Source organism: Cebidichthys violaceus, unplaced genomic scaffold (genome assembly GCF_023349555.1).
Source record: "Cebidichthys violaceus isolate CVI_PGR_0920_01 unplaced genomic scaffold, fCebVio1.0.p SCAF_14, whole genome shotgun sequence".
NCBI classification, from domain to species: Eukaryota; Metazoa; Chordata; class Actinopteri; order Perciformes; family Stichaeidae; genus Cebidichthys; species Cebidichthys violaceus.
The window spans coordinates 15,516,022-15,538,521 of record NW_027176307.1 but is presented as its reverse complement, the minus strand read 5'-3'; the positions used below and the strand labels follow the sequence as shown (position 1 = coordinate 15,538,521).

Sequence of the window (22,500 nt, the reverse complement as noted above, 5' to 3'; positions counted from 1 at the left end):
GCGCTGCTATTGGCTGAGCGCGAAATTTCAAACGTACCGTTAGAAGTCACCGTCAGAGTCAGAGAAACGAACCTAAACCATGAGAGTTACGTCGCGAGACTGATCCGTGAAACCAAACAAACGGTCGATCCCATAGATTTGTGGAACACAACCACATAAAGGACGTTATCTTAACCGAAATACAACATGGATATTGCCTCTTATTTACAGTAAGTCAGCGCTAGCCGGGGTTAGCTTCATGCTAGCTAGGTTAGCTTTGTTGCTATCGCCGAATTTAAACTAACCGTTCGACATTGTTTCTGCTCTGCTTTGATTGCGCGTCTTGTTTCAGACACTTTGAGAGCAGACTGAGCTCGTACACGGGAGACGACCCTCTGGACCCGTGGGACAAGTGAGTAGAACCGGGTCCAAAGTTAGCATTAGCATTAGCTCGCTCTGCTGTTTGTTATTGACGTGGGAAACGCTGTTTGTGGAGGAAGCAAATGTGACAAATATCAGTTGAGGAAAAGTACAAGTTTGAGGTACTTTTACGTCATTGTTTTGCTTAGTATTATTGTATATATTGTGCATATTTGACATTGTCAGAGGTAGCGGTAGCAGATATTAAAGTGTATGTATCCTAGAGTTACCTACTACCTGTCCTGTCCACCTCCTGCCAGGTTCGTGGAGTACCTGCAGCAGAGATCACCTGCTGACGGGATGTCGCTGGTGTTCGACAGTCTGGTTCAGAGGTTTCTGAATGTCGAGCGATACGCCAACGACATCAGATACGTGAACCACTGCATCACATGCGTGAGTGTCACTGAGGCGTTGTTCTCCGGGACTGAAAGGCCTCAACGCGAGCGTCTCACATCACTGTGTCTCTGCGTCACAGGCGAGTTACTACTCGGACCCGGTCGCGCTGTACGCCCACGTGTTCAGCAAAGGCGTCGGCACCACGACCGCTGCCCTGTACGTGGCCTGGGCTCAGCAGTGTGAACGGAGGGGCATGGTGGACCAGGCCGAGGCCGTGTACCAGAAGGCGACAGAGAACCGGGCCCAGCCTGCCGACACCGTCCTCAGCGAACACAGGTAATGAGGAGGACACGCGCACGTTACACACTCTTTACACGGTGGTTTGAGTGTGACGCACACAGTCACTAACACTCCACAATAACTTCAATGTGCTCAGAAGTATACATAAATCTGATCTGCAGGCAGTTTCAGGCGAGAACCAGAAGCCAGACACCAGTCCCTGGTAAGCGTCTCCTCCACGTCCTTCTCCGTCTGTTGATATGTTTAATACATAAATATGTATTCAATGTATTTGTTTCTTATTAAGCTGGGAGTCAAACCCCGTTGCAGAACTCCCACTTAACCAATCAGATGTGGTCTGTCAGAGAGCCGGCGGCTCCGAACAAGGCGAGTGTCTTTGACCGTCGCTGATGATCATTTGATGTCAATAAGATGTTCGTCCGTTAAAGTCCTCGTCCTCTGTCACAGGACTCTGTGGACTGTGCTGCTAAACCACCGACGTATAAAACCATCATCACGTGAGTCACTGTTCCTGGTTTGTGTTCGTAAGGTTCTCCAGGTGTTCTCCAGGTGTTCCTGTCTCTGAAGCTAGAGAGTCAAACCAACCCGTCTCTCTGCTGCAGGTGTTTCTGATTTGATTTATTATTATTTCTACAGTTAAACATGCAGATGGAGTCTCTACGTGTTATAAATATTAAACTACTGACATGAGTCCAGCCTCTCCCCTTTCCTCCTCCCCTCTCCTCTCCTCTCCTCCTCTCTCTTCCTCTGTCCTCTCTTCCTCTGTCCTCTCTTCCTCTGTCCTCTCTTCCTCTGTCCTCTCTTCCCTCTGTCCTCTCCTCCCCTCTCTCTTCCTCCCCTCTCCTCTCTTCCTCTCCTCTCCTCCTCTCTCTCTTCCTCTGTCCTCTCTTCCCTCTGTCCTCTCCTCCCCCTCTCTTCCTCTCCTCTCCTCTCTTCCTCTCCTCTCCTCCTCTCTCTCTTCCTCTGTCCTCTCTTCCCTCTGTCCTCTCCTCCCCTCTCTCTTCCTCTCCTCTCTCTCTTCCTCTCTCCTCTCCCCTTTCCTCCTCCCCTCTCCTCTCTTCCTCTCCTCCTCTCTCTCCTCCTCTCTCTTCCTCTGTCCTCTCTTCCCTCTGTCCTCTCCTCCCCTCTCTCTTCCTCCCCTCTCCTCTCTTCCTCTCCTCTCCTCCTCTCTCTCTTCCTCTGTCCTCTCTTCCCTCTGTCCTCTCCTCCCCCTCTCTTCCTCTCCTCTCCTCTCTTCCTCTCCTCTCCTCCTCTCTCTCTTCCTCTGTCCTCTCTTCCCTCTGTCCTCTCCTCCCCTCTCTCTTCCTCTCCTCTCTCTCTTCCTCTCTCCTCTCCCCTTTCCTCCTCTCTCTCTTCCTCTCCCCTCTCCTCCTCTCTCTCTTCCTCTCCTCCTCTCTCCTCTCTGTGTTCACTTCCTTCATATCAGTCAGAGTTCCTCTGGTTTCTGGTCACATGACTGTTGGTCTCAGATGAATCCATCATGACGTCATAGTTTCACTGAGGAGCTCACAGTTTAATGTTTTTATCACAATGTGGTTAAAGTGAATACAGCGGTGCATGCTGGTACATGTAGTCACTGAGGAGTTCATTCACCACCAGCACTGATTGGACGTCCACTTCAGAAGGTGGTGCCGTCTCCCTCTCTAAAGGCCGGACTGTAACGCCGCTCGTCTGATGCGCGTTCTCCTCCTCAGAGTCTCTCGCTCCGAGACTTCGGGCGCGATTCCCTCCGGTCAGAGCTCCGGTGTTCCCAGCGTGTCGGAGTACGCGAAGGAGGACCTCGCGTGTGACGGGTCTGAACTCTGCTTCGAGGAAGTCCGAGCGGAGAGATACTTCCAGAAGCTGAAGGATAAGCGGGCGATGGACAGCCGAGAGATGAGTACGCTGACGGCTTATGGTTTAACCGCTTTGATGACATTTAAAAACCGCTGAACGACACGTTTTTGAAGTCTGATTGCGTCGATAACTTGTTCGCTCTGCTCTGTTTTCAGTGGAGAAGATGATTAGGGAGGCGGAGGAAGGCGTCCTGAGCATTAAAAGCACTTTGGAGAAAGTGAACCACGACCTGGAGGCGGGCGGAGGTTTAACCAGCGAGCCGTCGCTGCAGAGGGTGAGGCTGAAGGAGGTTTGCTTCTCGTTCCCGCTGTCGACGGGTGCTTCATGCTGGTGGAGCTGATCCGGTTCCCCGCTTGGGTTCTCTTTCCACATTTCGTGCTGCGTTCAATATCGCGTCAGAGTCATCGTAATTATGAGTTTCTGACCTCCGACTCGGGTCCAGATGTGTTTGTGTGAGGTTCTCCACACAGTCAGTGTTCTACTGCAGTAGATGAGTTTATAGAACCAGACAGGAGAACATGTGATCTCTGCAAACACACCAGACTCCATTCACTAGCACTGTGGAGAAGCCTCCTACAACCCCCTTAAAAACATCCACACTATCCCCTCAATCAGCCCTTGTTTCCTCTGCTGCAGCTGTCTCTAGCAGACACGGCCTCCACTGTGAACCCCGATCCTACCCAGCAGCCCTTTGGGCGTCCTCCACCCTCAAACCGCCCGACCAACGGGCGCTCTCTGGGCTTGAGGTTACTCGCCGAGTCCACCTTCGTCCCAGAGGCCTCTGCCGACGCCGTGAGCTCCGAGGTTTCCCATCACGCCCCTCGCCTGGCTGACGGGAGCGTTCGTTTGCAGCCATCAGCGCCGACGTCTTCCGTCCGGACCTGGGTGGTTGAGTCCGGCGGTCTCTGTCGGGATGATCTGGTTCGCCCACAGGAGCTCAACGGCACGCAGTGAGTAGCTCCTGCACTGGACAGGTGCATGCTGGTGCTGTGGACCAGCAGGAAGTCGGTGTAGGCTTGTTTGGCTTCCTACCGGGAGACAACCTCCGGTTCTTTAAAGAGAGGCCAGTGCTTCATGTGTTAAAGCTGCGTTCTCTCTACTTCTCCCCCTCAGGGATGTCTTCCACCCAGCGGAGCCTGAGGAGAAGCTGAACCGTGAGTACACCTGTGGTCCAGGAGAACCTCCTCCTCCTCCTCCTATCGGTCTGTTGTCAAACCTTCTCTCTTGTCTCAGTGTCTCACGTCACGCCCAACAACTCGCTGGGCTTCGTTCAGGCCACACCGTCCAGGGTGCTGCCGTCACCCACCGTCAACACCCGAGAAGCTCTGGGTGAGTGTTTGACCGCGGTCTGAGGTCCAAGGGGCCGTAGTGGATCCGCACTGACCCCCCTCACAGTCTGTCGTAGATACAGCTGTGTTCACTGCTGTCTCCAGCGCTCTACTCGCTGTGTTCCACATGTGCGCTTTCTGTTGAATGAGTCCTTCCATGTGTTCCTCGTGTGACCCAGACGTGATCATGGACATGTTCCAGGCCCCGACGCTCCTCGAGGACCCGTTCGGCAACACGTCGCCGCTCCGCGCCGCCGAGCGGGCGTTCGATCCCCGCTGCCCAGGAGCCGGTAAATGTGAACGTTTGAACCCAATGCAGAATGTTTGCCTCGTGAACATGAGAATGAAGTACAAGGATACGGCTTGGAAATGAAAAGTGACGTGATTTCTGAGAACGCCTGTATTCTATTGGATTCTGATGATCGTCACGCTGGCTCTCTAACTTTGAACTTCATGTTTCCGTCTCTGGTTTTGGGGGGGTTTTGGACGCAGGCGTCTCATCCTCGGCGGCTCCGTTCACCGTCTTCCAGGACGAGACGGACAAAGAGAACGGCGGGTAAGTAAGATGGGAATACGTCCTGCGTGTCGAGCGATAGCTTCAGTTCCATAGACGACAGTAATAACATGTGTTCTGTGATGAAATGAAGCGCTGATGTGACTGCTGTTCCTGTTATTTTGTCCCTCTCTCCTTCAGTGCTGCTGCTCCGTCTAAACCAATCAGAGCGTCGACCAAACCCAATGTGAGTCAGAGGAGAACTCTCAACATTTACTACTACATGTCTGTTCGTGGCGTTTAATCAAAGCTGGTATTAATACACTAATATTAGTATTCATCTCATTAACCGGAGGGTCTAACGGCACCAGAAGTGTTAATTATAGAGCAAAACATCTGTTGAGTCGTCACTAATAATAATAATAATAATAATAATAATAATAAAAGGCCTTTCCCATGAATCACTTCTTTGATGAGGATTTATTTATTTTTTAGGTTGATGACGTTATAAAACAGACTCTAGATGTAAAGCTAGTCGATGCAGTAAAGTGAGACCGTCACATGTTCTATTTAAATATATGTGTGTGTGTGTGTGTGTGTGTGTGTGTGTGTGTGTGTGTGTGTGTGTGTGTGTGTGTGTTATTAAATGTCCTCCCTGAGCAGGAGACTCCTCCCGAGCTGACCCCAGACGAGAGCACCATGTGGGGAGCTCGCTACAACTCCCTCAACTCTCTGGCTGCGTGTCCCAACAGCACCTCCGACTTCGCCATGTTGGCTCAGTTCGTCTCCACGCCGTTCACACACAAGACGCCGTTCACCTTCCACGAGGAGGACCACGGTAACAGAGACACACACACACACAGAGACACACACACACACACACACACACGAAACAGGAAGTCTTATAAATCTACATGTGAGTGAATATTTATCAGCCACATCAAATATTTTACAGGATGTTCAACCTGTTTCTTCATAGTAAATGTGTGACTTGTTTCTTTACAGGGTTTGTATGAAGCTAATGAAGTAGTTTATGAGTCTGAGATGTGAGTTTACAGGTGACTAAATCCCTCCTCTAGTGGAGGGTTATGGTGTTCTGTCTTCTTCGGTTCCTCACATTTAGTTTGTTCTCTGGTGTTTCAGAGTAATAATGTCTCTGTTCAGGCCGTCCTGCTGCTCATTCCGATAATAACTCTGTCTGCTCTTCAGAGGTCTGTGATGGTGGAGACGCTGAGGACGAGGCTTTCATCAGACGGCAGACGAAGAAACTCAGGTAGCCGGTCTGTCGCTGCTTCATTTCTCAGGGTCACTCGAGACCTTTCTAAAAGCGCTACTTCTTTAAAATGTGCAGCCTCCAAAAGTACCTCAGACTGCTGGTTCTCTGATCCTGAATGTTTACGACGAGCTTCTTTGGTCATCAACGAGGAAGTCTCTGTGTTTTTATGTGGTACGTTGTTCATGTCTTTGTGCGTCTGAGATGTTTGATGATGACGTCATGTGTTCAGCCCCATCATGGAGCAGAGTCCGTCCAACGACACGGCCTTCGGTCAGCGGCTTCCTTCCTCCTCCGCTGCTGCACACGGCACCATCGTGGGCGAAGGCCTCGCCTCGGCCCCGCCCTGCCTGACCTCCTCCTCCTCCATCACCATGGTGCAGCCTCCGCCTCCCGCCGCGCTGTCCTTCAGGGACCAGACCCTGTGTCCAGCCGACGCCTCCGTCCACAGGACCGCCGTCTGGGACGTGTACGAGGGCCCCGAACCGGACGCTTCAGTCGGACCCCAAAGAGAAGCGTTCACCATCATGGAGGACCTGGACAAACCCGCCAGTCCGGAGCGGGTCCAGAGACCAGTCACCGATGTCCCCATGAGTCCGGAGTGTGCCGTCCAACCGGACTGGATGGCCGTCCGGAGCCCCGAGCTCCGAGTGGAGCCGGACCTGGACGCCTTCATGAGTCCACGGCAGCTCAACAGGACGCATGTGGACGTTCCCATGAGTCCACGGCAGCTCTGTGCCGACGTGCCCATGAGCCCGGTGCAGCAGCAGCAGCAGCAGCAGTTCAGCGCCGAGGATGAACTCATGATGAGTCCAGACGTCAGAGGGGTGAAGCCGCAGGCCGGCGACGTGTCCATGAACGCAGCATCGGGAGGAGGGGCCGCCGCGGTCCAGCTGGTGTCGGACCCCTGGGACGACGAGCTGATCGCTGATCTGCTGTCGTCACTCGACCCCCCTCTCGCCTCTCACCCCCGCTGCATCACCTGGCCCTGCAAAGTCCCCAACATCAGCCCCAAGACCACCATCAGCATGGGTGAGGACAGCTGCTGCTGCGCTGTATTGTCTGAAACAAACACTGAAATGTCAGATTTCCTGGTTTGGTTCCAAACGTACCAAAAGGTTTCATGTGTGTGAAATGAAAAATACGTTTTCCTCCCGACAGGTAAAGCGTCGCTGCGAGTCGACTGCCTCCTCGGAGAAGGTGCTTTTGCGACGGTTTACCAGGCGACCGACCCCGAGACCTCAGAGAGGATTGTGTTAAAGGTGAGGAAGTAAAGAAATCAAACTCTTAGTCTCTGTTAATGACACAGTTTTACTGTTAACCATCAGAGTGTAAATAAAGTTTTACCGTTAACCATCAGTGTAAATAAAGTTTTACCGTTAACATCAGAGTGTAAATAAAGTTTTAACGTTAACCATCAGAGTGTAAATAAAGTTTTAACGTTAACCATCAGAGTGTAAATAAAGTTTTAACGTTAACCATCAGAGTGTAAATAAAGTTTTAACGTTAACAATCAGAGTGTAAATAAAGTTTTAACGTTAACAATCAGAGTGTAAATAAAGTTTTAACGTTAACCATCAGAGTGTAAATAAAGTTTTAACGTTAACCATCAGAGTGTAAATAAAGTTTTAACGTTAACCATCAGAGTGTAAATAAAGTTTTAACGTTAACAATCAGAGTGTAAATAAAGTTTTAACGTTAACCATCAGAGTGTAAATAAAGTTTTAACGTTAACAATCAGAGTGTAAATAAAGTTTTAACGTTAACCATCAGAGTGTAAATAAAGTTTTAACGTTAACCATCAGAGTGTAAATAAAGTTCTCCTGATGATAGTTCTCCTCCAGTACTCAGTAGAACATGTGGTTCTAGTCTCTGATCTCTGATCATGTTTCATTGTAAACAACCAATCAGAGGAGAGCTAGTGACGTTAGCAGCACCGCTAACGGCTAACCAACGGGGGTTCACTTCAGTGACGTTCTGCAGAGCGGTTGAAATGAAGAGCTGATATTGTGGGTCCTTGTAGGCCGGCTGCTCTAATGGAACCACTCAGAGATCTGTATCTGTGAACGTGGATCATCGGTGATCCGTGGTCTCTGAGCTCTTCCTCTCTCCGTCGCGGTGGTTTCAGGTCCAGAAGCCGGCCAATCGCTGGGAGTTTTACATCCACACCCAGCTGGACGCTCGTCTGCGGACCGACGTCCGTCGCCTGTTCGGCGGCGTCCGCTCCGCTCACCTCTTCCACGACGGCAGCGTGCTGCTCGGCGAGCTCCACAACCACGGCACCCTGCTGGTACGTCGGCTCCGAGACGCGGTCGCCATCTTTCTTTTACGGACGTCTTCTTACCCAGATTGTTCTCTCTCTTTCCCCCCGTCCAATCAGAACGCGGTGAACATTTACAAAACCCTGAGCGACAAGGTGATGCCTCAGCCGCTCGTCATGTTCTTCGCGGTCTGCATCCTGCACACGGTGGAGCAGCTGCACGCCGTCCACGTCGTCCACGGCGACATCAAACCAGACAACTTCCTGCTGGGGGAGAGGTAACCGCCGCTCGTCACGTTGTTCTAGCATCTAGAGCTCGGATGGTCCTCGTCTTCATCGTTGCTGCTGTTGTGTCTCAGGTTCCTGGACAACAAGTGCTTTGAGCCGGAGAGCCTGGACCACGGCCTCGTCCTCATCGACCTCGGGCAGAGCATCGACATGGAGCTTTTCCCAGAAGGCACCGCTTTCACCGCCAAGTGTTTGACGTCGGGCTTCCAGTGTACCGAGATGCTCAGCGGGAAACCCTGGAGCTACCAGGTGAGGACTCACGGGACGTTTATTCCTCTTATCATACCCGAATATTATTAAATCTTATGTTTTCGACATTTTTTTAAAAGTTAAGAACATTTTGCACAGCTCTTATTAAAAATGCTCACAATGTGACTTAAAACTGGAAATGAATTAGCAATTGAGACCCTTTTTAGGCCGCTTTCTTTTAATGTGTGTGTGTGTGTGTGTGTGTGTGTGTGTGTGTGTGTGTGTGGGTGTGTAGACGGATTACTTTGGCATAGCGGGGACCGTCTACTGCATGCTGTTTGGGACATACATGCGGGTCACCAATGAAGGCGGCGTGTGGAAGACCAACGGTGTTTTTAGAAGGTAATTCCACTCTGAACTTACTATAATCATAGCAGTTAGCATCTTAGCAGTTAGCCTTAGTTGCCTCCATTAGCATAACTGAAAGGGTAGCGGCCGTCGTGCACGGTCATTTTATAAACTCAAGGTCAGGCTACATGTTAAAAGTGACGTAGACCAAACCCAGCAGTTTGTGTGGTGCTTTTTTTACTATCTGTTCCCGTAGCATTAAAGCATGGGGGAGTTAGCTAGCTAGCTAGCTAGCTAGCTAGCTAGCCGTAATACGGCGTCTCTACATCACGACGTTCTTGGTGTAAACTTGATTTAAACTTTTGGAGATCGCAGTGAAGTGGAATAAATAACGGGGATCGTGCAGCGTTGCGTTTTATCTCTATAGAAGCATTTTTTCTTCTTTTTTTTTTTTTAAAAGCCACGTTCTCCACAGGAACCCCCACAGCGACTTGTGGCAGGACTTCTTCCGCGTTCTGCTGAACGTGCCGGGCGGCGGTTCCCCCCCGAGCCTGCGGAGCCTCCGCTGCACGCTGGCATCGACCCTCCGGCAAAACTACGGCAACAAACTGTCCTCGCTGAAGAGCCGCATGATGGTTCTGCTGCTGGAGAGCAGGAAAACAGCGCGCAGATGATTCTTTTTTCTTCTTTTTTTTTAATTTGGAAGATTTTAGCTATAAAAAAAAAAAATGTAATTATTATTTAGTCACTTTTTTTTTCATCTTCATCTGCTTTTAAATTGTTTGAGTGAAGAGCAAGAAGAATACAATGTTAATAAAACAAGTTCAAGTTATGTGATACACAAGTTCATTTTATTTCTTTATGAATTTTATTTTACGGTTCACTAATTGTTTTTTATAGATTTTTTGTTTTTCTCTTAAGTATTTAATTATTATTATTTATTTTTTTTATTCATACGTTCTTTAAAAAATAAAAGTGAGCAGGTGATTTAACAATTTTTTCACATTGTTTCTGGATAAATTAAAGTGTAATTCTTGATTTGACCACCAGGTGTCGCCAAAGCCACACAGTTCCTTCACATGCTAGTTTTAAAGCTGCACTAATCTTTAAAACTAATCACCAACTGAGCCTCTTTCAGCTCCATGTTTGTGTCGCATTTCCTGTCTGGAGGCAGAACTTTGAGGATTAGCAGGTCTAGATCTGATCCAGTATCGGGGTGTGTCCCTGTCTCTGTACAGCCTCTCTTTCATCCTCCCTCTCTTTAAATGTCTCCACATGTTCAGACCTGTAGCTCCGCCCACTTCTCAGCATGTTTCTACCTGAGAGCCTCCAGATCCCCGTCAGGGTTTAACGCAACGAAACATCTCAACATTCATAATCATATTAATACACAAGGGCAGGATTTAATCAGCAACCTTTAACTTCAAATATAGGAACTGTTCCTTTTACTGCTCACCTGTGCAGCAGGTGAAGCGTCAAGTGATGCAGGAAGCAGCACAGACTGAAGTGTTAACAGGAATTTAACCCCCCCCCCCCAATGCACAAACACCTGGCTGCCTTCAGGTTCTGTCTGAAATATCTAAACTGGACTCGTCAAAGAATTGACCTGTAATCTTCATAAGAATATAACGATGAATGAAAGTGTTAAAGTTAGTTAAACATTCAAAGTTTAATTATTAGTTGATGTTGAGTATCAAACCTTAACGTGTGAGGAAACGTTGAGCATGATGTCGTATTAATATTAATAAACATGTTTCTCTTTAGAATATTTAATTTTAATATAAAAGTAAATGTTCTTGCTTTCTTGTCATTAATACGTAAATTATTCAGTTTTTGGATGAAACCTTTTTTCTTGTTTCAACACAAAACTTAAAAATAATTGTTTAACAACAAATAAAATGTAACTTATCAAAACAAACGTGTGCCATTATGAAAAGTTAAAAGATGTTTGTGAACTGAGCCCTTCTCAGCTCTTGGTCCCAGTGCCGTAATAATAATCATTTTGAATAATAATTATCAGACAGTGAGTCTTTAATGAGGTTTAAATGGAGATTATAATTTAGGAATAATCACTTGAGAAATTCAAACAACAAAAACACAATTTGACAAAACATTTAAGCCTGAAACCGTAAACTGTGTGTCGTCAAAATATCACAATAGAATCAAACCATGCAGGGCTTTAAAAGTCATAAACAAACTGAATATCTGATATTTAAAATGCACGAATGCAGCCGAGAATGTCCTCTGGGTTTGAGTGGAGCCCAAACGTCCCAGCGGCCCTCGAAGGCGGCGCTGCAGAGCAGGAGAACCTGAGTGTTCCTGCAGTGCGAGAGCCATGGAGGGCCGAGGCGGACTGTCGGACGAGACTGTGTCTGCTGCCTGCAAAGAGGGAGACCCCATCACCAAGGTGGAGTGTTTGAGCGCTTCAGCGTCTACTTTATTCTACTGGATTTATTCTTATTTGTTCTGAAGTCTGTTTCGAGGCTGTAATGCAGTCCAACCTGTTGGCCTTCAGACCTGCATGCCTGAAGGCCTCACTGACAGCCGCCACTCCATAGAAAACTCCACTTCAATAAGATTTATTCTCACGTTTTAAAGTTCCACTTCACACAAATGACTGCAGAACATTGAAGTCCTTTCTAGTGTCATTCAGCCGGGAACGATTCAGCTTCATGTGGCAAAGGTTTAGATCTGTGAGGTTACAGCAACGTGGGTTTCACTGTTTTAATTCTGTGGTCTGTTGACAACACCTTCATCACGGCCAAAAGAATTCACGCTGAACATATTGTCATAATGTTCATCAAAATGCTTTCAGTCAAATTCATCTTTAACTTTGTTTATTGAGCGATTTGTCTCTTTTCTTGCCAATTCATTTCTCTTGATACGAGTGTAGGGAGGTGGACAGAGAGTGTGTGACCATAACTTTATATGAAAGATAAGTTAAGAGCGGCTGCATTATTTAAACCATTGTTTCATATGTGTATTCTTAACATGATATCATTAATGACGTCTTTATGAATCTGTGATTCTGCTTCACTAGAATCGTGTCTGTAAAGAGTTCTCACTGTTTCATCAACACGCTGGACGACTCGCAACTGATCCTTTATTTATGTAGAATTTATAAGTTTACTGATAAAAGTTTCAAAAACTGGCACCAGAAACCAGAAGTGGTCCAATACTCTGACTTCACAGAAGTGAAAGCCGTATTTAGAGACTAGCAGGTGGTTAGTGGAGCGTTCAGCAGCTAAAGAGACGGATATTTGGTGGTGGAGACCAAAAGCGGAGCTAAAAGAGAGAAAATATTCAAACCGATGCGCTGAAAGAGTTTGTGATGACAGATTAAAGCTGTAGCATGTTGATAAGTGCAGCTTTACAGATGTATTGTCTTGATGACTTCTCGTCTGCAGGACTACATGATGCAGCAGACGATGCTGAGGGTCAAAGACCCGGCGAGGTCTCTGGACTTCTACACTCGAATCCTGGGCATGACGTGAGTCTGATGGTCATTCCGCTCTGATCAGCGGTGAAGCCGTTAAACTCCTGACCGGTTCTCCTCTGCGCCCCCCCCCCCCCCCCCCCCCCCCCCCCCCCTAGCTTGCTCCAGAAGATCGACTTCCCCTCGATGCGCTTCACCCTCTACTTCCTGGGTTACGAGGACAAGTCGGACATCCCGGCCGACATCAAGGAGAGGACGGCGTGGACCTTCTCTCGCCGGGCCACCATAGAGCTCACACAGTGCGTAGGAATAAACCCTGAAGATAAACCCCGAAACACCACATTTATTTTCATGCAACCTTTCTTTATTTTCTTTAGTAACTGGGGTTCAGAGTCAGATGAAAGTCTGTCGTACCACAATGGAAACAACGAACCGAGAGGATTTGGTGAGAGCTTCGTGGAGATTCCCTGTCTGACTCTGTTTCAATTGTTTCTGTCACTATTTGCTGAAGTCGTCTGTTTTTGAACTCTATTGTTCTTAAGTTCAGAGCAGTTGAACCAGACTGCACCGTCACTTCGTACTCTCTCCGTGTGTTTTGGGTGTGACCTGCCGTGTTGTTGCAGGTCACATTGGCGTCGCTGTTCCTGATGTTTACGCCGCCTGCAAAGTGTTTGAGGAGCAAGGAGTGACGTTCGTCAAGAAACCAGAATCTGGTGAGTCAGACGTTATTCTAGATGTCAACATTAAGTCACCAGTAATCTCCTGAAGCAGCTGGAGTTTGTAATCAAAGAAAGCAGGAAACAGTGCCGTTGTTGGGGGACTACTTTCAGCGGCGGATTAATCCACATTTGGTGCTGTAGTGAGTATTTGTGGCGGTTCTTAGTATCTTAACTACTACCGTCCTCCTCCTGCTCACAGGTAAGATGAAGGACCTGGCCTTCATTCAGGATCCTGACGGCTACTGGATTGAGATCTTAAGTCCCAACAACATGGTCTCACTATTGTCCCCTTGAAGGAGAGACTTTATGTCTGGAGAACGCTGCCTCAAACAAAAGAAGACTTTTATTTTGTAAGTTCTGTGCTCAAGTTACTCCTTTTATAACAACAAATAAAGAAAAGAAACACAAACAGGAAGTTCTGCTTTGAATCTGTCCACAGTCTGTTGCAGAGTGGAAATATTTTAATGTTAAAAACATCAAACGTCACGTCGGAGACTTTCATCTGAGTTACTGACAGAAATGATGAAACAGGGATCATCAATGAAGTCACAAAGACTCATTGTTTGCTTTCTGTTAAAGTTACTACGAGGAACGTCCACGTTGTGTTGATTCTGGCGCCCCCTGTGGACTAAAGTGGTAGTGCTTCCAGAGTCCCTTCAGAAAACCTCTCATTTTACTGCAGCTGTAATGGTAAACAATCAGCGGTGGAAGAAGTACTTCAGTCAAAGTACAAATACATCGGCCTCTTCTATCAGTAAAAGTCCTGCGTTCAAAATGTTAGCCAAGTAAAAGTACAGAAGTTTTATCGGCACGATGTACTTAAAAGTATCAAAAGTAAAAGTACTCATTATGCAGAATGTCTCCTTTCACAGTGTTTTATTATCATAATACATTATGTTTTATCACTGATGAATACTTCTACCAGCATTTTAATGTAGCCCATCATTTGTGTACTACTGGGTGGATTAGTAGTATTATAGTACTGCATCATATCATTTCAACATGTCATGTGTTTTTATGTTTAACAAATAACTTTAGGTGTCTGATAAATGTAGTGGAGTAAATGTATAAAGTACTATAAAATGGAAATACTCTGCAAAGTACAAGTATATCACAATTATTTTTGAGTAAAAGTACTTTTCCTCCTGTAAATGATAGATTTAAATAAACATTAAAATCAACAATATTTAAGATTCTGTCCGATCACATAATACTGTTTTATTTCAATGGCAGTGAAGGAAAGTAACTAATTACATTTACCAAAGTACTTTACTTGAGTATAAATACTCAAGTAATATCAAAATACTTGTATTTTACATCTAGAGGTACATATTGTACTTTTTACTGTATTACATCTCAGAGGTACATATTGTACTTTATATTGTACTACATCTCAGAGGTACATACTGTACTTTTTACTGTACTACATCTCAGAGGTACATATTGTACTTTATATTGTACTACATCTCAGAGGTACATATTGTACTTTATATTGTACTACATCTCAGAGGTACATATTGTACTTTTTACTGTACTACATCTCAGAGGTACATATTGTACTTTATATTGTACTACATCTTAGAGGTACATATTGTACTTTATATTGTACTACATCTCAGAGGTAGATACTGTACTTTTTACTGTACTACATCTCAGAGGTACATATTGTACTTTTTATTCTACTACATCTCAGAGGTACATATTGTACTTTATATTGTACTACATCTCAGAGGTACATATTGTACTTTATATTGTACTACATCTCAGAGGTACATATTGTACTTTATATTGTACTACATCTTAGAGGTACATATTGTACTTTATATTGTACTACATCTCAGAGGTACATATTGTACTTTATATTGTACTACATCTCAGAGGTACATATTGTACTTTTTACTGTACTACATCTCAGAGGTACATATTGTACTTTTTATTCTACTACATCTCAGAGGTACATATTGTACTTTATATTGTACTACATCTCAGAGGTACATATTGTACTTTATATTGTACTACATCTCAGAGGTACATATTGTACTTTTTGCTCCTCTGAATTCGTCTGACGGCTTCAGTTACTTCACAGATTATGAAACCTAAATAAATAAATAATGATGTATTATTATTATTTTAGATTAAACTACCAGCTGTATATAAAGTAATTCAAATGTGATGAACACATTAATGCATCAATAACGTCATTCTACACAATACGTATTTTGAAGTACATTCTTTGGCACACAGGATCAGTCCTTGTTCCTCTCAGTGTGTCTGTATGAGAAGGTCTGACCGGCTCATGTCCTCCAGTTTACCGCCGGTCACTTCAAAGCGCCGTCCCGGCGTGAGAACCGTGTCGGCTGACCGGGTTGGATTTACGGCCTGCAGAGCTGTTCCCAGGCCTGTCAGCCTTTAATCCTCCAGCCGGAGCTTTCTTCTTCTCTGGGAGGATTTAACGGGTGCAACAGTGATTTCAGTGAATCAGCAGCCAGATGAAGAAAGAGAAGAAGTGGATTAACGTGTGTGAGTGTTTGATTCTGTGATACTGTGACGGCAGTCTGGTGAAAAAAAGAAAACACGTTTTGGTTTTACAGGTTGACTTCAATTTAGCTGTTCTGGAGCTTTCTATCACGTCAAATGGGCTTCTTCCTCAGCAGATGGAGTTTGCCCGGATGTTTATGATTCTTTACTTACATGTTTTCGCAAAACATGGTCTTTAGAGTGCTCGGAATAAAATGGGAACATCTACGGTTCCATGACAACTGGGCAAATTCAAGCTGCAGAGGAAGATCATGTGTTGCAATCAAAAGCTCTAACAGACACTAAATGGACCTGTCGACTTTTCACATGCATAGCGACGTTTAAAGGACAATGCAAGTGATTCAAAAATAAGTTTTAGTTCATTTACTACAAACTTCTTTTTATATACATCCAAGGCTAACAACGTTATGTAACAACGCGATGTAACAACGCGATGTAACAACACAACGCAACGTAACAACGCAACGTAACAACGTAACGCAACAACCTAACATAACAACGTAACGCAACAACCTAACATAACAACGCAACGTACCAACACAATGTAACAACCTAACGCAACGACGTAACATAACAACATAACGTAACAACGCAACGTAACAACACAACGTAACAACACAACGTAACAACGTAACGTTACAGCAGCTCAACGTAACAGCGTATCTTTGATTTGACAGTCAGTTGTTGACCATATAAAGACGTTGATACAGCTGTTGGCTACTTCAACATTTATGGGACTGAATCATAGAACAGGTTAGACCTTATTGAGATGTTCTGGACCTTCACATGAAGAAACTCTCTCTCACTGGATCTCGTTTAATTTTAATTGAATACCTCTGATATATAGTATAAATATAAAGTATTGTTACAGAAATGATTTAAGGACGGTGTTTATCATGGTACAGCTCTCAATAAAGACGACTCACTTTTAGTACTTTTTAACAAATAAGCTCTTTTTTATGCCTTTTGTCCCAATTAGTTTTATGATTTCATGCAGAAGGAGCTCCACATACATCAGAGCAGAATACTTGATGAGTGACAGACATTCATCTCTGATTAGATGTTCATCTACATTGTAAATGTGTTTAAATCTAGTTCTTAAAGTCACTTGTAACACACGAGAGTCAACTTAATCAAATATAATGTAAAAATGCGGAGTGGCTAGTAACTTTAAGAAACCATGAGCCACAGTGAGCAAAACAGTTACTGTCTTGTTTCCAGTCTTTATGCGAAGCAAAGACAAACACACAATTACATTTCTACATATAAATCAAAATGTAAAGTTTATACTGACAACAACAAAAACACACACAGCTGCTGTTTTCATGACAGCAGCGATATTGTTACGTCATCTTTATTTGTAAAAAAAAAGGCACACGGTGACAGTTTACATGTAAACAACACGTGGAACAACATTCAGTATGATCAGTGAGAGCTACAACGCGTCCTCTGACTTTGGTGAAACATCAGATGTTCTTTAGTCTCATAGTCGCTTTTAAACTCTACTTTTGTTCTTCCGTCTCACTTCCTGTCTTCGTCTCACTGGTTCCTACTGAAGACGTCAATCTTTACAACACTAACATGTAGTTTGATTCCTAAAGGAACTGCTGCTCACTGTAGTTTGCTTAAATCAAACAAACAGGAGGAAATAGTGACTTTGTTGGGGACTACTTTCAGTGGCGGATTAATCCACATTTGGTGAGTGTTTGTGGGATTGAGTCAGAATTAAATCATGGTGATGAAGGAACATTGAGGCTCATTGATGTGTTTTTAAAGGAGCTGCTGTGAGACATCAGGTTGTGATAAACACACATATATATATATATATATATATATATATATATATATTCATATATGTTGTAAGTTAGTAGATACGTTCCCTGTTGGTTTGAGTCTGAACATGAGAGTAGTTTTATCAATTTCTTTCCGTTTCCGTTCAGCTTTTCTAACGCGATACTTCAAAATGAGCTTAAAAACATGTGAATGGAAACACATTTTAAAGTGAATCTCAGACGAGAACAAAACATTAAAACGTTAAAACACTTCAGAGAATCTGAATAGAAAGAAAAAAGGATAAAGAATTAAAAAAAACAAGCGGGTCACTTTGAAATCAGAAGGTGGAAAAGAGTAAAAACATGTCAGAGGTTAACAAGGTAAGAAAAGTAGTCGTTTGGGGTAAAAACCTGGTTTCTAAGTTTGTTCACTGGTGATAAACGTGTTTAAAGTGTCAGTCAGTTAGTCAGAACGCTCCGACCTCGGTCCCCCACGGTCTGTAGGGTCTACTGCTGCTGTGAGGAGTCTGGGAGGACGAGGAGGAGGAGGAGGAGGAGGAGGAGATGGGAGGACTGGTGGTGGCGGCGGTGGAGGTGAAAGAGGAGGGAGGGAGGATGGGGAAACCTCCGTGGAGGGTGAGGGGAAACGACGCCGAGAGGGAGAGGAGGGAGGCGGAGAGAGGGGTAGGGGCGCAGGGGAGCACGAGAGACAAGGAAGAGGAGGAGGAGGAAGGTGAGGAGGTGGAGTCTGCTTGGCTGCGCTGTGACAACTCAACCGGCCTCTGGGGGGCTCCACCTTCTCCGGAGTCCGGAGACACCGACAGCGCGCTCAGTCCGTACGACGCAGCGGCGGCCGGCAGAGGTCGGAACGCCGCCGCTGTGGCGACCGCGGCGGCAGCCCAGTGGTGAGGGTGGAAGGGGTGAGGTAGAGGGTGAGGCTGCTGCTGGTGGTGGTGCTGGTGGTGGTGGTAGTGAAGTGGCAAATTGGAGGTCACGGCGAGGGCGGCGGCGTCGCGCTGCGAGGAGCAGGAGGCGAGGTGGGAGAGGAGGCGGGAGCGCAGAGGGTCGCCGGAGTCCAGACCCTCCACGGCGCTCAGGTAGCGGGAAACCTCCGTCACGCACTCCCTGAAACCCAGAGACAGGAAGTCCAGGGCCAGAGCGTGGGCGTCAAAGTAACCTGTAGACACAGAGAGAGACGGTCAAAGACTGTCTGTTACATCCAGGAGACAACCTCCGGTTCTGAAGAGTGAAGTCAGAGCTTCACGTGTTGAACCTGCATTCTCTCTAGTGTCCAGCAGGGGGCGACTCCTCTGGTTGTATAGAAGTCTAGTCTAAAATGACTCTACTTCTCTCTTGATTTATTCCCTCAGTAAACATTGTAAACATGAGTTTATGGTCTCAATCTCTAGTTTACAGTCTTCTTCAATACAGCATGATGTTCATTTAGTACATTATGGAACATTTAGAGTCAAACACACATCAGTAAATGTTGGATGGTTTACTGACTTCAGAGCGGTTGAAATTACTTTTGGGACGGTGGCAAAAAAACCATAGTCTGTAGTCTTGTAGACCAGCTGCTGTGATCAAACCTACAGTCTACACTGACCCCCCCACTGGCTTCATGAAAGCAAACAGCACTGCTCAGGGTCAAGTGGTGCTTTTACCCCTGCAGAGCTTTCCCATGGACTCACCACCTCCCTCTGTCTCTCACACACACACACACACACACACACACACACACACACACACACACACACACACACACACACTACAGTTTGACTGACAAGTGAAAACACACTGTGGAAGGGTTAAAGTTGGCGAAAACACAATGCAACGTAACAACGTAACGTAACTTTTGGGAGAAGAACACAGAGAGACAAACTATTTTTTAAATAATCTGAATCAACAGTAAGTCTTGTAAGAAACTTAAAAGAATAAATGAGATTGTGTTGGATGAAAAAAGTGGACTTTAGTCATAAAAACATCTGGTGTTGTGAACCGGAGCCAGTCTGCAGAACTCCTGGAGAAACAAACCGGACACACTGATCATATGAGTGGAACCTGGAAGTTTCTATATCCAGTACATCTTTAAAGGACTCTCTCCTCTGTGAAGGATATCTGGAACATCTTCCTGGTTACCTTTCCCTCCGGTGGCCTGCAGCACCTTCAGGTGGTCCACAGTCATCTGCAGGATCTCTGCCTTCTCCAGTTTAGCTGAACCCTGATGAAACAAACCAACAGTTAAAGCAGGACGAGCTGAAAGACCAACACCTGAGTCCAACCGGGTTCAGCTTCTCTTCATCACACAGTCCCTTTAACCAGCAGCTGGATTCACTGGTGACTTCTCCAATTGAGTATTAAGAATAGATTTCATATCTGCCTGTTGTTACAATGTTCTACTCATTAAAGTGACCATGAGGAACATTTATCTGGTCCTGAACCGGTCTCAGTGTAGTCCTGGTCCTCTATATGAAGCAGTCTCAGTGTAGTCCTGGTCCTCTATATGAACCAGTCTCAGTGTAGTCCTGATCCTCTACATGAACCAGTCTCAGTGTAGTCCTGGTCCTCTATATGAACCAGTCTCAGTGTAGTCCTGGTGCTCTACATGAACCAGTCTCAGTGTAGTCCTGGTCCTCTACATGAACCAGTCTCAGTGTAGTCCTGGTCCTCTATATGAACCAGTCTCAGTTTAGTCCTGATCCTCTACATGAACCAGTCTCAGTGTAGTCCTGATCCTCTATATGAACCGGTCTCAGTGTAGTCCTGGTCCTCTATATGAACCAGTCTCAGTGTAGTCCTGGTCCTCTATATGAACCGGTCTCAGTGTAGTCCTGGTGCTCTATATGAACCAGTCTCAGTGTAGTCCTGGTCCTCTATATGAACCAGTCTCAGTGTAGTCCTGGTCCTCTATATGAACCAGTCTCAGTGTAGTCCTGGTCCTCTATATGAACCAGTCTCAGTGTAGTCCTGATCCTCTACATGAACCAGTCTCAGTGTAGTCCTGATCCTCTACATGAACCAGTCTCAGTGTAGTCCTGGTCCTCTATCAGACCTCCATCAGTACAGAGACCATCAGAGAGAAGATGGTCTGTTTCTATAGAGTTGTTCTGAATGATGTGATTGGAGCCACCGGGTCGGATTCTTGGTGACCTGAAACCACGAAGCAGCAGAGCTGAACAGAAACCTGGTTTTAGGGTCTGATATAAACTCACCTGCTTCTCGAAGGCCGTGGGGACGAGTCTCCGTAACTCCAACAGACTGTTGTTGATTCTGTCTCTGCGTCTCTTCTCGATAATCTGACAAAAGGAAACGAGAAAAACCTCAAACTGTCGCTGAACTGAACACGTTGAAGGAGAGACACTACAGGTGAATATGATCAACAAATACATATACTAACAGATATGAACGTTTTCTGAAATGTTATATTTAAATATGCAAAATGAGACATTATCTTGTCAAATATGTGCTAATTTTCACACATTTCCAGAACAGAAATCTGGACGTTGAATAAAACCAGGTTAAAGTTTCTTGTTTTATGTTCACATATTAGAGTCAAAGCTGTTTACAGAGGGAGTTTATGATTTCTCTTTGCATCGCTTCATAAATCAGAAGGTAATGTCAACAGTCATAAAAACATCTATTTCCATCTCAGTAGAAAGCTTCAGCACTCGGAGAGGAATGAAGGTGTGACGTTTGGTGGATGTCAGAACTACTGAAGTGTAATATATATATATATATATATATATATATATATATATATTCAGCACACAGAGAGGAATGAAGGTGTGAAGTTTGGTGGATGTCAGAACTACTGAAGTGGAGATTTCTGGATCAGAGTGTGAGAAAAACTCCATGTATAGAAAAGCTCCTTTAAAGAGACGTTTAGTTAAAGTCCAGACATTTAGAAGAGTCTCCAGGTGAAGAGGGTCACAACATGAACTAGTAGATCTCACCATCACACTTCACCACTTCATCACTCACAGCAACACCAGCAGTTATTGTGTCACACGTTCTCTGAAATATGATGTTTGATTATGACAATGAGGCGTTGTGTGATGGTAGCTGTTGGTGAATTTGCAGTGTTTCTGTATTTGCTTTGACTTTTGTTTAGTGGAGGTGTGTTGACCTCTCTGGGCCACCGTACTGCTGAGCCAGCGTTACATCGAGGTCACCCTTCACAGGTAGAATCAGTGGATGTCAATGACTTTACCCCTCTGCGCTTTTTCCTCGCCGTCACCTGAGTGCTCGTGGTCGGTGACCCACATGTCATGAAGGACGCCTTCATGTGCCTGAAACCCAAAATATGAACTCAATAAACAAAACATTGTATCAGAAGTGAAGTGGAGTCAACTTTGATTTCCTGTTGTAAATCATTTTAATTTCTGGATCGTTTCTTTGCGTATGAATTAACATTAATGAGGTTTGTGTTCTTCACATCCAGATGTTTCCAGCAGCTGTCGTAAAGTTTCACAGCTGCACATGTAGTACTTTACTTAAGTACTTCCATGTTGTGGTACTTTATACTTTTACTTCTATTTACAATCGGCTCCACGATGACGAACTGAAGAATCTAAAATGAAGATTCTCGTTCTGCACAGTGAGTACTTCTGATACTTCAAGTACATTGAGATGATGATACTTAAATACTACTTTACTTCAGTAACACTTTGCATCCAGAACTTTTACTGTGGTACTTTAACTCAAGGATGGATCGGAGTACTTTTTCCACCGCTGGCAAATGTCTTAAGTTATTAGCTGTAAATATAATATAATATAAGATAATACAATATTATCTTATATTATATTATGTTATATTATATTATATTATGTTATGTTATATTATATTATGTTATATTATATTATATTATGTTATATTATATTATATTATATTATATTATATTATATTGTATATTATATTATATTATGTTATATTATATTATGTTATATTATATTATATTATGTTATATTATATTATGTTATATTAT

The 22,500-nt window shown here is 44.9% G+C and overlaps 3 protein-coding genes across 3 annotated transcripts; 2 read left to right on the top strand and 1 right to left on the bottom strand.

The window, feature by feature from the left end:
* The first annotated feature begins 44 nt into the window (after positions 1–44).
* bub1 (BUB1 mitotic checkpoint serine/threonine kinase) lies at positions 45–9,916 on the top strand. The gene is made up of 24 exons (XM_068709117.1): positions 45–209; positions 332–391; positions 660–792; positions 875–1,071; positions 1,197–1,237; positions 1,322–1,401; positions 1,483–1,532; positions 2,730–2,914; positions 3,027–3,145; positions 3,508–3,821; positions 3,985–4,025; positions 4,105–4,200; positions 4,379–4,489; positions 4,692–4,755; positions 4,894–4,939; positions 5,356–5,530; positions 5,902–5,965; positions 6,198–6,997; positions 7,127–7,227; positions 8,094–8,255; positions 8,346–8,503; positions 8,585–8,762; positions 8,998–9,104; positions 9,526–9,916. Exons 1-24 carry the CDS (start codon positions 187–189, stop codon positions 9,722–9,724), a joined length of 3,504 nt encoding a protein of 1,167 aa, XP_068565218.1. The 5' UTR covers positions 45–186; the 3' UTR covers positions 9,725–9,916.
* A 1,421-nt stretch (positions 9,917–11,337) lies between these two features.
* On the top strand, positions 11,338–14,231 carry LOC137871352 (lactoylglutathione lyase-like). The gene is made up of 6 exons (XM_068709149.1): positions 11,338–11,457; positions 12,458–12,540; positions 12,645–12,785; positions 12,864–12,931; positions 13,110–13,199; positions 13,405–14,231. The coding sequence occupies exons 1-6, from the start codon at positions 11,386–11,388 to the stop codon at positions 13,497–13,499; spliced, it is 549 nt and encodes a 182-aa protein (XP_068565250.1). The 5' UTR covers positions 11,338–11,385; the 3' UTR covers positions 13,500–14,231.
* Positions 14,232–17,083: 2,852 nt separating this feature from the next.
* On the bottom strand, positions 17,084–22,214 carry hey2 (hes-related family bHLH transcription factor with YRPW motif 2). The gene is made up of 4 exons (XM_068709141.1): positions 21,726–22,214; positions 20,728–20,811; positions 19,655–19,736; positions 17,084–18,692 (listed from the first exon to the last, which is right to left on the bottom strand). Exons 1-4 carry the CDS (start codon positions 21,798–21,800, stop codon positions 17,983–17,985), a joined length of 951 nt encoding a protein of 316 aa, XP_068565242.1. The 5' UTR covers positions 21,801–22,214; the 3' UTR covers positions 17,084–17,982.
* Between the last annotated feature and the right edge of the window lie 286 nt (positions 22,215–22,500).